The 13,569-nt window shown below is 43.3% G+C and overlaps 1 protein-coding gene, 1 long non-coding RNA gene and 1 other non-coding gene across 8 annotated transcripts in view; 1 reads left to right on the top strand and 2 right to left on the bottom strand.

Annotated features, from left to right (window-relative positions):
• Positions 1-13,569, bottom strand: part of LOC109451559 (uncharacterized) — a 43,327-nt gene that overhangs the window by 18,673 nt on the left and 11,085 nt on the right. The window lies entirely within an intron of this gene.
• Positions 112-183, bottom strand: TRNAE-CUC (transfer RNA glutamic acid (anticodon CUC)). The gene has a single exon. It is a non-coding gene; the product is annotated as a tRNA-Glu (tRNA).
• On the top strand, positions 8,664-12,908 carry HJV (hemojuvelin BMP co-receptor). Of its 5 annotated transcripts, none has more exons than XM_019739857.3 (4): positions 8,665-8,851; positions 10,075-10,261; positions 10,618-11,192; positions 11,656-12,908. In XM_019739857.3, the coding sequence occupies exons 2-4, from the start codon at positions 10,165-10,167 to the stop codon at positions 12,277-12,279; spliced, it is 1,296 nt and encodes a 431-aa protein (XP_019595416.2). In that variant the 5' UTR covers positions 8,665-8,851; positions 10,075-10,164; the 3' UTR covers positions 12,280-12,908. The 5 variants fall into 5 exon arrangements, with proteins under 5 accessions (XP_074175182.1, XP_019595416.2, XP_074175181.1 ...); XM_074319080.2 differs by having other exon boundaries at positions 10,051-10,261; XM_019739858.3 differs by having other exon boundaries at positions 10,002-10,261.

Genomic DNA, 13,569 nt, shown 5'->3' with positions numbered 1-13,569 from the left:
ATTTATGCAGGTACTTCCATTTGCATAAAATATTAATGACATTATAACTAGGAAAAACAATACTAATCATTTAAAAGGAATTCTATAGATTACTAAAGAATAAAAACATTGTTCCCTGACCGGGAATCGAACCCGGGCCGCGGCGGTGAGAGCGCCGAATCCTAACCACTAGACCACCAGGGACGCTGGTAGGACTGCCTGATAGAATGTATATAGTTCCAATTCGTGTTTCTATTTATTCTTATTGATATTGTTTCAATAAGGTAGGTTTCTGAGGTGTTTTTTGGTGGTAATACTTGGACCTTCCCCATGTCGAAACTACTTCCTCCTATTTCTTTTTTGGAGTAGAAACCCCGTGAGAGAACTGCTAGGCCTGGCTCCCAGAGCTGAGGGAGGATCGTTTACACATGATCAGTCCCCACAACCAGAGACGAATGTTCGGAGAAAAGAGCAAGAAAGTGAGAAAGGAAGCTCTCAACTTCACGTAGTTGCAGTGATTCCCTGAATTGTGATCAGCAGGAAAATAAAGGTCTCCAGTTGGGGCTTTGACAATTGACCAGGAACTTTTCCTTAAGGAATATAAAGGCTGTTGTGTGAGTGCCACTAGGAGAACCAGGTCTCACACCAGCTTTTTTCCATCTGCTGTGAATTTAGACCAAATTCTGTTGGCCAAAGCGATATTACAGACCAGTGAAGTTGCTCATCCTACGGATGCTTGGTGGTCAGCAGGATCTGAGTATAACTCACTGATGGGCAGGGTTTTGGAGCTTTAAAATTTTTAAATAAGGAGAAGGAAGAGAGGGAATGAGGAGAAAGAAAACTGGGGTGCAAGTAGGCATGTAGTCTAGGGAATGAAGGAACTTTTAAAACCAAATCCATCAATGTATGCAAATTAACTTCATATGAGAGGGAAAAGAATGCAAATGTGGAAAAATGTTAGTTATGAATCTAGGAGAAGGAAGATGAATAATGAACTAATTAAGTGTTCATTAGTCTATCCTTTCAGTTTTTCTGTAGGTTTGAAAGTTTTAAAAATAAAAAGTTGAGAAAAACAAAAATGAAACAAATAAACAATCAAAAGCCTCCATTAAGATCTTGTTTGGTCAGATGACTGCACTGTGATTAACTCTTTGCTCAAGTTCGAATAGAAATTTTTAATGGCAACACCTCCCCATCTTAACATCAGAAAATACTTTTGATAATAAATGAAAAAGAGAATTCGAAATTAAATAATCAATGATGTGTACATATCAGCAGGGTCTGATAGGCAAAAAATGGGTGGTAAAATTATGGGGTCTTTGTGGGAGTTTTTTGTTGTTTTGTTTTGCTTTTAAAGTATCAGTGTTAAAATTTTGTTTAGGAAAAATAGTAATCCTCAAGTCATCCAATCTTCACCTTCCTATGGGTTTAAACGCCAAAAATTAGGGAAAAGAGTAACTAAATGCTAGACATTTATTTTCACAAAAACCAAGTTATCCTGTTGTTACATGTCACCAAGGAGCCCAAGAGAACCCACCTCCTCTTACTGCAGCTCTGTTCCCACTGGACAGCTACCTGTAGCCCCCGCCAAAAAAAAAATGCATAACCTTCAGAGTAGCATCTTGGAATTGTACCCAGGCTGGGTACAAGGTAACGGATTTTTTTCTCCATGTCAGAAATCGGCCTCTTTAAGTTGTAGTCAAGTTCATTTTCCTCGATTCTTCTGCCACCTGCTGGTAATTTTTGGTAGCACATGAGAACCTAAGAAGGAGCTCTGGGAGCTAGACCACCTTTCAACACCAAAGCACCAGGAGTAATCTCATCATGCAGGATGGGATTTAAGCCTCCTCTTCCTGGCACTGCACACCTAAAAATGGATGAGGGAGGAGTGTGATTCATTCATTTTATTCCACCATCTGTTTTATTTTTTCCTTTTTCAAACATTTACAGATTATGTGCCAGACTAGGTACTGAAGATACAAAAATATACTTAAAAGAGCTCACAATCTAGTGGAAAACAAGATAAACAAGTGAATAAAAGAAAACAGATCAGGGAAGATTGATTAGATATACTTTTCTCTAGTCCTCCTACTACCATGTTTCCCCGAAAATAAGACCGGGTCTTATATTAATTTTTGCTCCAAAAGACACATTAGGGCTTATGTTTAGGGGACGTCATCCTGAAAAACCATGCTAGGGCTTATTTTCTGGTTAGGGCTTATATTTGGAGACACATGGTAATACAATGAAAAACTCTGGACACTCCATATGAAATAAACATAAGAGGCTCTGAAAGATGGAGAGAAAGAGGAAGACCAGCTAAGGGCCTCAGAACTCAAGGAACCACACAGTGGTGATTTCCTGGGGTTGCTTTTTGTTTGCTTTTTTGTTTTGTCTTTTTTGCCTCATATATCACAGACTTGGAGCTGACGAAGCCAGAAACCTGGAAATGCCAATGGGTGCAGCCAAAAAAAACAAAACAACCAACAACAAAAGCCTGCTCTCTTTAGCCAAAGGACCAGGACAGAGGCAGCCTAGCAAAACTGAAAACTTTTAGATAATAACCACTCTACTCCAGCCAAACACCACAGAAAAAACTGTGGCTCACCCCTACCCACACCAGCAAAAACTGAATGGGGTGCCTAGACTTCACCCTCACCAGGCCTATAAAGAGATGTTTCTCCCCTTCCCTGCTGGATTGGTATCCAGGGAAAATTAGTAGAGAGTCAGTACTTTTACCAACACCTGGTGATAACAAGGCCACCCCCATTCCCCAGTCAGTGGAGGCCATGTAGGGAGCAATAAAGAGGCACTCATCTCTCTCAGACAGGCTGGTATCAATGAAGGCCTAGTGGGGAGCTGGAACTCCTACTCTGCCCAGCAGTAATGAGGAACCCCTCTCCTCAGGTGTAAATGGAGGTCAAATGGGGAACCTGGACACCTACATCTACCTGGCACTCCCTTCCCCGCCCCCAGCACACACGTTTCCTCTGCCTAAGTAGTATCAGAGAAAGCCAACTAAACCTAAACTTTTAAATATGATCCAGAGCACAAAATGCTCAGGTTTTAATTAAAAAGCACTCAGCATACCAAGAATAAAAAATATCTCAAACTGGATGAAAACAGACAATACCTATACAAAAGAGATGTTAAAATTATCTGACAAAGATTTTAAGGCAGTCATCATACAAATGTATCAACAAGCAATTACAAACATGCTTGAAACAAATGAAAAAATACACTGGCCCAGCAAATAAATTGAAAGTTTCAGCAAAGAAATAGAAGATATAAAGAAGAACAAATTGGACATTTTAGAACCAAAAAGTTAAAAAACAAAAACCCACCCAATGGATGTGCTCAACATCAGAATGGAGGGGACAGAAGAAAGACTCAGTGAACTAGAACACAGAACAACAGAAATTACTTGATCTGAACAACAGATGAAACAGAATGGAAAGAAAAGAACGAAGTGACAAGGACTTGTGGGATTATAACAAAAGACCTAACACTGTGTCATTGGATTCCCAGGAGAAGATAAAAAGAATAGGACTGAAAAGAGACTATAAAAAGTAAGGCTGACAACTCCCCCAAATTTGCAAAAGGGATAAACCTACAGATTCAAGAAGCTGTGAAAACCCCAAAGAGGATAAACCCAAATAAATTCATGCCTAGACACATCATCGTCAAATTGCTGAAAGCTAAAAACAAAGAAAAAATCTTGAAAGCAGTGAAAAATGACACCTTATCTGTGGGGGAAAAACAATTTGAATGACAGCAGATTTCGTATCAGAAACATGGAGGCCAAAAGAAGTGGCACAAAATTTTTCAACTGCTGAAAGAAAGGAACCCAGATTCCTATATCCAGAAAAAATATCCTTCTAGAATAAAGGGGATACAACTCAAGAACAAAAAGACAAGCAATTCAATTTAAAAATGAGTAAATGATTTGAATAGAATTTCTCCAAAGAAGATATTCAAATGACCAGCAAGCACATGAAAAGAGGCTCAATGTCATTAGTCATTAAGGATATGCAAATCAATACCACAATAAGTTACCACTTCGCACTTTCCAGGATGGCTGTAATTTTTTAAAATGGAAAATAACAATGTTAGTGAGAATGAGAAATTAGAACCCTTGTACATTGCTGGTGGGAATGTAAAATGTTGCAGCTGCTGTCGAGAACAGTTAGGCAGCTCCTCGATAAGTTAAACATAGAACACAATCCAATAATTTCACCCCTAAGTATTTATTCCAAAGAACTGAAAACACATACTCAAACAAATAGCTGTACATGCACATTCATAGCACATGCTATTCACAATATCTAGAAGGTAGAAACAACCCAAATGTCCATCAAGGAATGGACAGTTAAACAAATTGTAATATATACATGCAATGGCATATTTTTTGGACATAAGAATGAATAAAGTACTGACATGCTACAACTTGGATGATATCAAAAGCATTATGATATATAATGAAAGAAGCCAGACACAAAGGTCACATATTATATGATTTCATTTGTATGCAATGTGCAGAATGGACAAACCCATTAAGACAGAAAGCAGATTGGTCATTGCCAGAGGTCTGGGTGTGACTGCATAATGGGTACAGGGTTTTCCTTTAGGGCGATGAAAATGTTCTGGAACTAGATATTGGTGATGGTTTCACATTTTGAATGTACTAAATGCCATTGAATTGTGCACTTTAAAATGGTTAACATTGTGAAATTTATATTATGTGTATTTTACCACAATAAAAAAATTAGTAAAGCGGAAATCCTAGAAAGATGTTTTTTTTTTAGATGTAGACAAAATTATTCCGAAAGTTATATGGAAAGGCAAAGGAACTAGAATAGCTAAAACAAATTTTGAAAAAGAAGACTTAAGTGGGAGGGATCAGCTTACCTGTTTTACTCAGGATTTTACCCAAGACTTATTAAAAGGCTACACCTGTCAAGATGGTGTGGTAGTGGCAGAAGGATAAATACACAGATCAATAAAACATAACAAAGGACCCAGCAGTAGACCTACACAAATATGTGCAACTGATTTTTTTTTTTTACAAAAGTACAAAAAGTAATTCAATGGAGGAAGAATGATTTTCAATACACATTGCTGTAGAACTTGGACATTCATAGGCAAACAAACAAAAAACCCTCCCTGAGTCTCAGAGGTTACATAAAAACTAACTCAAAGTGGATCACCAACTTAAACGTGAAGCATAAAACTTAGGAAGAAACTCTTCATGATCTAGAGCTAGACAAAGATTTAACATCAAAAACACTTTCTGTAAAAGGAAAATCTTATAAAATAGACTTCATCAAAATTAAAACACATTTGCTCTGCCAAAGACCGTTATGAGGATGAAAAGACAAGCTAGTGATTGGGAGAAAACATGTGTAAACCACATATCTTAGGAAGGAGTACTCTCTAGAATAATATATAAAGACCTCTCAGACTCAACAGTAATAAAACAACCCAATAAGGAATGGTCAAAGACATGAAGAGACATTTCACTGAAGAGGATATGTAAATAAATAAGCATATGAACAGATACTCAGCATCATTAGCCATTAGGAAAATACAAATTAAAGCCACAATTAAATATCATTACATACCTATAAGAATGGCTAGAAAAATAATGACATCAAATGCTGGTGAGAATAATACAGAGAAGCCAGATCATCCATATATTGCTTGTGGGACTATAAAATGGTACAGCCACTCTGGAAAACATGGCAGCACGACGGAATTAAGTTCTACCCAAATAGTTAATAGAGAGTTTTTCCCTCTGCAAGACCTCAAGATAGAAACAAACATAAATTAAATAAACAGAACAAAATCTAAGAAGGCACACACTGTAATGGAACTACTTGATGGTCAGAATAGAATTACTTCAAAGTCAATGTGAAATACTCTTGGAGCTGGAAGAGCAGAATCTGTTTGCCTATGGTTCTGTTACAGCTCTGAGCTAAGTATTGACTGAGTACTCAAGGTCGATTTAGCAAATGTCTACCTTGTTCTCACTGCTAGCCACAGTAAAAGGTGGTTCCCCGGTGATCCAGTGGCTAGGAGAGGTTCCCTCTTCATCTTTTTTCTTTCTTCCAATTTACCGTGTTAATATAAGACCCAGTCTAATTTTACTATAATATAAGACCCGGTCTTACGTTAATTTTTGCTCCAAAAGACACATAAGAGCTGATGGTCCGGCTAGGTCTTATTTTCCAGGAAACACGGTCTGTTGAAGACCCCAGGACATTTGTGCTCTAAAGTATTCCCACAGTATGGATTTGCATCATTTGATGTCTGCTGTATTTCCTGTAAATTTTGTAGTTAGCTCTAGACTAGAGCTTGATCAGATTCAGACTGAAGGGTTTCTTTACAAGGGTACCTCATAGGTCGAATTGTATACTCCACCTATGACCAGCAGGACATAATGTTTGTTGCTTCTCTTGTGATGGATAACAGCCAGTGTTGATCACTGCCTAGAATTATTAATTCAGTAGAAGTTACAAAAATGTTGATATTCTAACTATGCCATTCCTTCTTCATTCATTTGCTGGAAATTTTCTATCAAGAGAAATTTCCCCCTCATCATGAGTTCTCACAGGGAAAAAACAGGATCGGATCAATGCTTGATTCTTTCCAATTACTAGCAGTTTTCAAAATGATGAGTTGATCTCCTAGCATTCTCCAACAGTAACCAATAAATTTGTATTTTTAAGTATCACTGTGAACTCACAGATTTAAATATATCAAATATGTTGCTGATAGTGTCCATTTTGACACTCAAATTGCCCATGTTTGGCCAGTGGAAATTATTCTAGAAGCTTCTGAGTCCTTTTAATACAATTTTAACAGTCCGTTGAAAGCTTCCTTGCTTATCTTGGACAATTCCTGCACCATACCTGAAGTTAGTCATTTCTCCAAGGAGTTCCTTTTAGTGGGAAATAGTATTTAGAGAGCTCAGTCTGAACACTAGGTGTGTTCATTGCTACTGAGTTATTATTTTTAGACCTTTTTAGGATAAAGCTGGGAAACGCTTTAGGATAAAAACACCATGAGCTCCAAGTTATATTTCCCATTTAAATTCAGAATTACAGAGTTTTTACTTACTTTCATCAACCATAAGTCTGTATCTCTTTATTCTACACCAAAAATCCTAGTTCACAAAGACACTAATATTAACACTCATTCATTTTACCCCACAACACATCTACAATAGTTTCAGAATAATAATACCAACACTACCACCAACAATGTGACTACTTTAAAATATTTTCACATTTCTTTGTGTCCTTAGGGTATATCTCACTTGGGATGACATGGTCAAATTACTGTGTTTTGAAGTCACTTAAATAGCTGGACTGGGGGCATTTTACATTTTTGTGATAAAAGCCTTATGATATGGCCTCATGTGATTGAGTGAAAAACTGTATTTGTCAGATATGTATGTATAATAAAAAGAAGGGACTTGTGTGGGCCTCTAGATTCTGAATTAAATGTAGAGTCAATGAATGCAGAGGCCTATGTGACACTTTCTGGAATTAGCCTTGTGTTAATTTCACTTGGCAGGTACTGAGAGATGATCCCAGATGCCTATGGCTGCAAAAATATGACATGGCTGAATTCTGTGGGTTCAATACATTAAAAGGTCACAAGAATGTGTTACTTCACAAAATCATCTGAGTCTCGTTTTCTCTCAGTGTATCTCACCAAGTCCACTCCCCTGTGAATTAGCAACCTTCAGAAAATTATATCCCCATTCTTTATCCACCTCTTTGCCTCTGTTAGTCTCCCCCTACCCTCACTCCTAGCCACTCAGAAGGGGTGTGTGTGTATGTTTATGTGTGTGTGTGTGTGTGTATTGGAGAAAAGGAGGGAGGAGAAATTTGCTTTATAACTAAGGGAATGAAATGGAGGCAGTAGGGGGATAGACAGCTGCGAGGACCTGAGCTGCAGGACTGAAACAAACTCTCATCTTAAACAACTTAGAGCTCAGATTTCTTCTTTGGACAGCTGGCTTTTTCAGTCGTTCTGCAATATTCTGCAAAGATGGGGGAAGGGCTGTGAACTATACCTCTGCTACCGTGTTTCCCCAAAAATAAGACCTAGCTGGACAATCAGCTCTAATGCATCGTTTGGAGCAAACATTAATAAAAGACCCGGTCTTATTTTAGTATAATATAAGATCGGGCCTTATATTAATGTTTGCTCCAAATGACGCATTAGAGCTGATTGTCCAGCTAGGTCTTATTTTCAGGGAAACACAGTATCAATCGTATTTAAAGTCAGCTACCTCCTAGATATACTCCGTAGAAACTAAATGCATATTCAATATAGTAAGAAAGACAGTGGTGAATGAAAGGCATACAAATTGCCCACTCTAATTTTTAAAGGCCAGGAGCTCACTATTGACCATGCTGGAGGGCTGCCTGGAGTAGGCAATGACTAGTCTCATATAAGTTGGAATGAGAGATCCGACTTGCCTGTCCTATTTCTGTCCCCTCTCCCCCGCGTGGCACCTTATACTTCATATTCTCTCTAATCCTCCCATCCTCCCCACTCCCACACCCTACCCCCACCAACACTCCTGGAATTTTGGACTTAGCTATTTTTAAAACAGTCAACTCAGTAGCCACCTCCCTCCCCCACTCAGCTGTCCAGTGCTCCTGCCAGCCATATACTCCCCCTTCCCCCCCACACCAGACCTTCTCTGGCTCCCTGACCTCACTGAGATTGCAGCCGGTTTGGAGACCTGGGGGAGACATGGAGAAAGACGGGGATCCCCTGACTGGAGATGACTAACAGAGTAGGCAGTCATGGCTGGAGAATTGGACATCAGAGTAATGTCTGACCTCTGGAAACAGTAAGTCAAAATGAAATTGCAATTCCTTTAATAAGCTTTTGGTTTGAAGTTAAGACTTTCATAAACTTACGACATCTACCTGGATGTCTCTGGTCCAAAAGCTAGGATCTCTTCCATGCTAAGGTGCCCCAATCTCCATTTCTCCTGTCTTTCTTTCTGGCCTCGGGCCTCTGCCCATTTGAAGTTTCATCCTCAGGCTCTCCTCTGGCAGCCTTAGCTCTCTTCTCATCTTGTTACCTCAAGACTTCTGATGAAGTGTCCTTCTTTCGGAGGAGTTTCCCACATCCCCTAGTCTGTGGTTTTCTCACCAAGGCCAAATTTAGCCTCAGATGATTAGTCACTGATACTCTACCTTGCCCCTGCTTAGCAGTGCCCTCCACTCTGGGCTTCTGAGGGTGGGGGCCACTCCTTGTTGTAAATGCTTTCTCCCCACAACTCTAGTCCTGCCATCGTATTCTCCCTCCTGCATGACTGTCCCCCCATCATTTCCTTACCCTAAGGGGAGCTGGCAGCAGTGAGCTGGCCCCTCCCCAAGCTCTGTCCTCAGCCAAAGCCTGACAACGTCCACGTTTTCAAAGGGAAGATTAATGGAAAGAGTGATTCTTCAGTCAGGTTTGAAATATTCAAGAACTGCATGCTTGGGTTGCACCCCATTATTCCACAAGCGAGGGGGACTTATAATTGCAGCTCTCTAGAATAGATGAAAGAGATCGGTTCCCTTTCCATTTGAATACGGAGGAGATGGCTATTCCACCCTTACTCCTTCTTGCTGAACATTCTGACACAAATGAAAAAAAGAAATGAATGATCCCTGGAAGGTGTCCCCTCCTGATGAGGAGGAGCAAATAAGAGGTATGTTTCTGAAGTATTTCCAGATCTTTATTCTATTGGGGAAACCACTGGAATGACTGAGATCTGATCAGTCCCCATGATTCCTCCTTTTTTGATATTTCTGCTGTTTGGTAGCTTAGAATGGGGCAATACAGTGGACTCTGCCCCTCCAGTCCACTCCACGCTCCTTCCACCCCCACCTAGGGGTATTGCATAAGGGACCTGAAAGTGGCCACAAGAACAGGGCACAGAGGCTTAACAGCCACACTTATAGTCTGCTTAACCTCTCGTCTGTTTATCCTCTTCCTGATCTTTCCAGATTCTCTTCGCATCATCCTGAACAATCTTCACCTCTCCTCTTTCCCCAGGCCCAGCCAAATTTCTTTTTTCAGTCACTTACAGGTCGGCGGGTCAAAATTCACTAGGTAGGAGGGCCATCAGCTGGAAAGAACTGGAGCCCGGGGGAACCTGGCTGGATAGGTATGGGGGAGCCAGGCCAGTCCCCTAGTCCGCGGTTCCCCCATGGCAGTCCCCCAACTCTAGGCGCTCTCACTCTCCTGCTGCTGCTCTGTGGATATGGTAAGGCAGGGCTAAGGAAGGGTCTGGGATGCTACGGGGTAGGCTGTATGGAGGGGTGGGCCTGTGTCAATTAAGAGATGGGTGCTGAGGGCTCACAAGCCCCACTCTCAAACAGGAGCATACTATTTCCCATTCAACTTGGGGAAGGCCACTAGGAAAGCCCTTGATGGCCAGGGACAAGAGATCTAGCGGGTTTACACACTTTTAGCAAAACTGAGTGAAGACACGACTAGGGAGCTGGGGAGTGGGGACGGGAAGACCTTCAGTGGTTCTAGGAACGGATGGAACCCCCTGATGCGATGTGGGAGAGCAGGGCCCTGGGGACCGTCTCACCATCCTCTGTCTCCTACCCTCAGCTAATTCTCAATGCAAGATCCTCCGCTGCAACGCTGAGTATGTATCGTCCACCCTGAGCCTCAGAGGTGGGAGCTCCCCAGGAGCGCTGGGAGGAGGGGAAGGAGGCGGCGGCCGGGGCGCAGGGCTGGGCTCGGGCGGCCTCTGTCGAGCCCTCCGCTCCTACGCGCTCTGCACTCGGCGCACGGCGCGCACCTGCCGCGGGGACCTCGCCTTCCACTCGGCGGTGCACGGCATCGAAGACCTGATGATCCAGCACAGCTGCTCCCGCCAGGGCCCCACGGCGCCGCCCCCGCCCCGCGGCCCTGCCCTTCCCGGCAGCGGCCCGGTGCGCTCCTCCGGCCCCCCCGCCCCGGACCCCTGTGACTATGAAGGCCGGTTTTCCCGGCTGCACGGTCGCCCCCCGGGCTTCTTGCATTGCGCCTCCTTCGGGGACCCCCATGTGCGCAGCTTCCACCACCACTTTCACACCTGCCGTGTCCAAGGAGCTTGGCCCCTGCTGGATAATGACTTCCTTTTTGTCCAGGCCACCAGCTCCCCCGTGGCGTCGGGGGCCAACGCCACCACCACCCGGAAGGTCAGGACTCGTGCTCCCCCAGGCCCTCTCATGGTGCCCCCACGGTACCACTCCCTCCCACCCACTGGTCTGCATCTCCCTCAACCACTCCCACAGCGGGAACCACTCCCTCCTACCAAACACTTGCTCTTGCAAATCACTTTCCCCTGGTGGGAAGTGCACTCAAATTCAGAAAACACTGAACAGAAAGTTGGTGGGGAGAGAGCTGAGGAGCCCTGGATTGGCGTTCCAGAAGGGAACCTTTTCCTTCCCCTGTGGGAGTGGCTCAGCGGGAGGCCAAAAAGGAGAGAGGGGTTGAGCCGGGATGAGGCAATACTACAACGTTAAAGAGAAGAAGGGATCCCGGAGTGAGGGCCACGCTAGGCCTGGCATCTCTGCGGGAATCAGACCCCTGATTGGGAGGAGGGGAGGGGGCAGGATGCCCTGAGCCCAGAATGAACTGCTTTCCCTCTTGCCTTCACAGCTCACCATCATATTTAAGAATATGCAGGAATGCATCGATCAGAAGGTCTACCAGGCAGAGGTCGACAATCTTCCTGCAGCCTTTGAAGATGGTTCTGTCAATGGAGGTGCCCGCCCTGGGGGCTCCAGCTTGTCCATTCGAACTGCTAACCCCGGGAGCCACGTGGAGATCCGCGCTGCCTATATTGGCACAACCATAATCGTTCGGCAGACAGCTGGGCAGCTCTCCTTCTCCATCAAGGTAGCGGAGGACGTGGCCAGGGCCTTCTCAGCTGAGCAGGACCTGCAGCTCTGTGTTGGGGGGTGCCCCCCAAGCCAGCGACTCTCTCGCTCAGAGCGCAATCGTCGGGGCGCTATAACGGTTGATACTGCCAGACAGCTGTGCAAGGAAGGGCTGCCAGTCGAAGACGCTTACTTTCATTCCTGTGTCTTTGATGTTTTAATCTCTGGTGACCCCAACTTTACGGTGGCAGCACAGGCAGCTCTGGGGGATGCCCGAGCCTTCCTGCCAGACTTAGAAAACCTGCATCTCTTTCCCTCAGATGCCGGGGTTCCTCTTTCCTCAGCGACCCTCCCAGCCCCACTCCTTTCCGGGCTCTTTGTTCTGTGGCTTTGCATTCAATAATTAGGCCAAGCCCGTTTGGAAATGATTTGGGGGCAGAGATTGGCAGGGAAGAATATAAAGAATCACTGAAGGGAACAGTGGGGACTAGGAGACACATGACACAATGGCATGTGTCCAGAGTCAGATAAGGCTGTAGTCCAGGGTCAAATGATCGCAGAATAAGGATTCTGGATAAGGTTTCTGCATTCCAGACCTCTGTCGGGATTCTCCACCACTTTCCCCAGGCCCCTTTATAATAAGCAAATTGTTCCAGTCCATCTACTCCTGAGCGCACCCCTAGAAGCTTAGAGGTTATGGGGGTCCTGATGGTCAGCAGAAAACTGAAGGATGGAGACTTTTAAGGGGAAAGCACTGAAAGAGGAAGACACGACTGTTACCTGTAAGAAACTCAAAATCTAATGAGATTTTTCTCTTGGAAGGTGGAAAGAGGAGGACATGATTCTAGAAAAGAGTCTATTTGATGAATATATGTGGGTAAGATGTGGTCTGCTCTCTCAGGTCACAAATGCAGTGGGGATTGTCTAGGTCTTAGGTGGAGGGAATCTCTGCCTTTGGAGAATGGTACGGACAGGAAAGAAACTACCATCCCCACCCCTAAGTAATCTGTTATTAAAACTATGAATTCTTCACATCCTCCTCTGTTGCCTATGTTGAATCTCTTTACAGATGCTTGGATTGGAGTAAAGGCAATGTATTCACTCCACTGAAAGAGGGCTCAGAAGCATCAGATACCGTTTCTGCCCTCAGAAAGTTTACCAGCTGGAAGGGAGACAAAACTGATTCACATGAAGGAGGGATGAGTGTGTAATTATTCACTAAATTCTACGGGACTGAGAATTCAGATGGGAAGATGGTGGATGAGAACTCAAGAAATAATAAGTAATAAGAGGTGGTTGAGGAGATGGGATTTGAAGTGATCTTTGACGATTGGGGAGGGTTTGAATTATTAACATTAAGGATCTTCCAGGCAATGGAAACCTCTGGAGTTATGCATAGATCCATGACGCAGTGAGGAAACCCGCAACACTCACATGAAGTAGAAAAGAAGTAATGGGATAGAAGGGCAGAAGCCTGTTTAGGAAGCTCCTTGAAAGTGGGGCCAAGGAGTTTAAATTCAATTAACAGCTAACGTTTACTGAGAGCTTAAAACCTGCCAAGCAATGTTTCGAACACTTTTAAATTATTCATTCATTTAATGCTCACAGCTCTCTAAGGGAGTTAATATTCTCCTCTCAATAGAAGGAAACTGAGGTACAGGAAGATTAATCAACTTGCCCACAGTCATACAGC

This window comes from Rhinolophus sinicus, chromosome 7 (genome assembly GCF_057876585.1).
Source record: "Rhinolophus sinicus isolate RSI-liver-muscle chromosome 7, RSI-T2T, whole genome shotgun sequence".
NCBI classification, from domain to species: Eukaryota; Metazoa; Chordata; class Mammalia; order Chiroptera; family Rhinolophidae; genus Rhinolophus; species Rhinolophus sinicus.
Note: the sequence above shows the minus strand (reverse complement) of the source record. Positions and strands in the feature narration are given on the sequence as shown.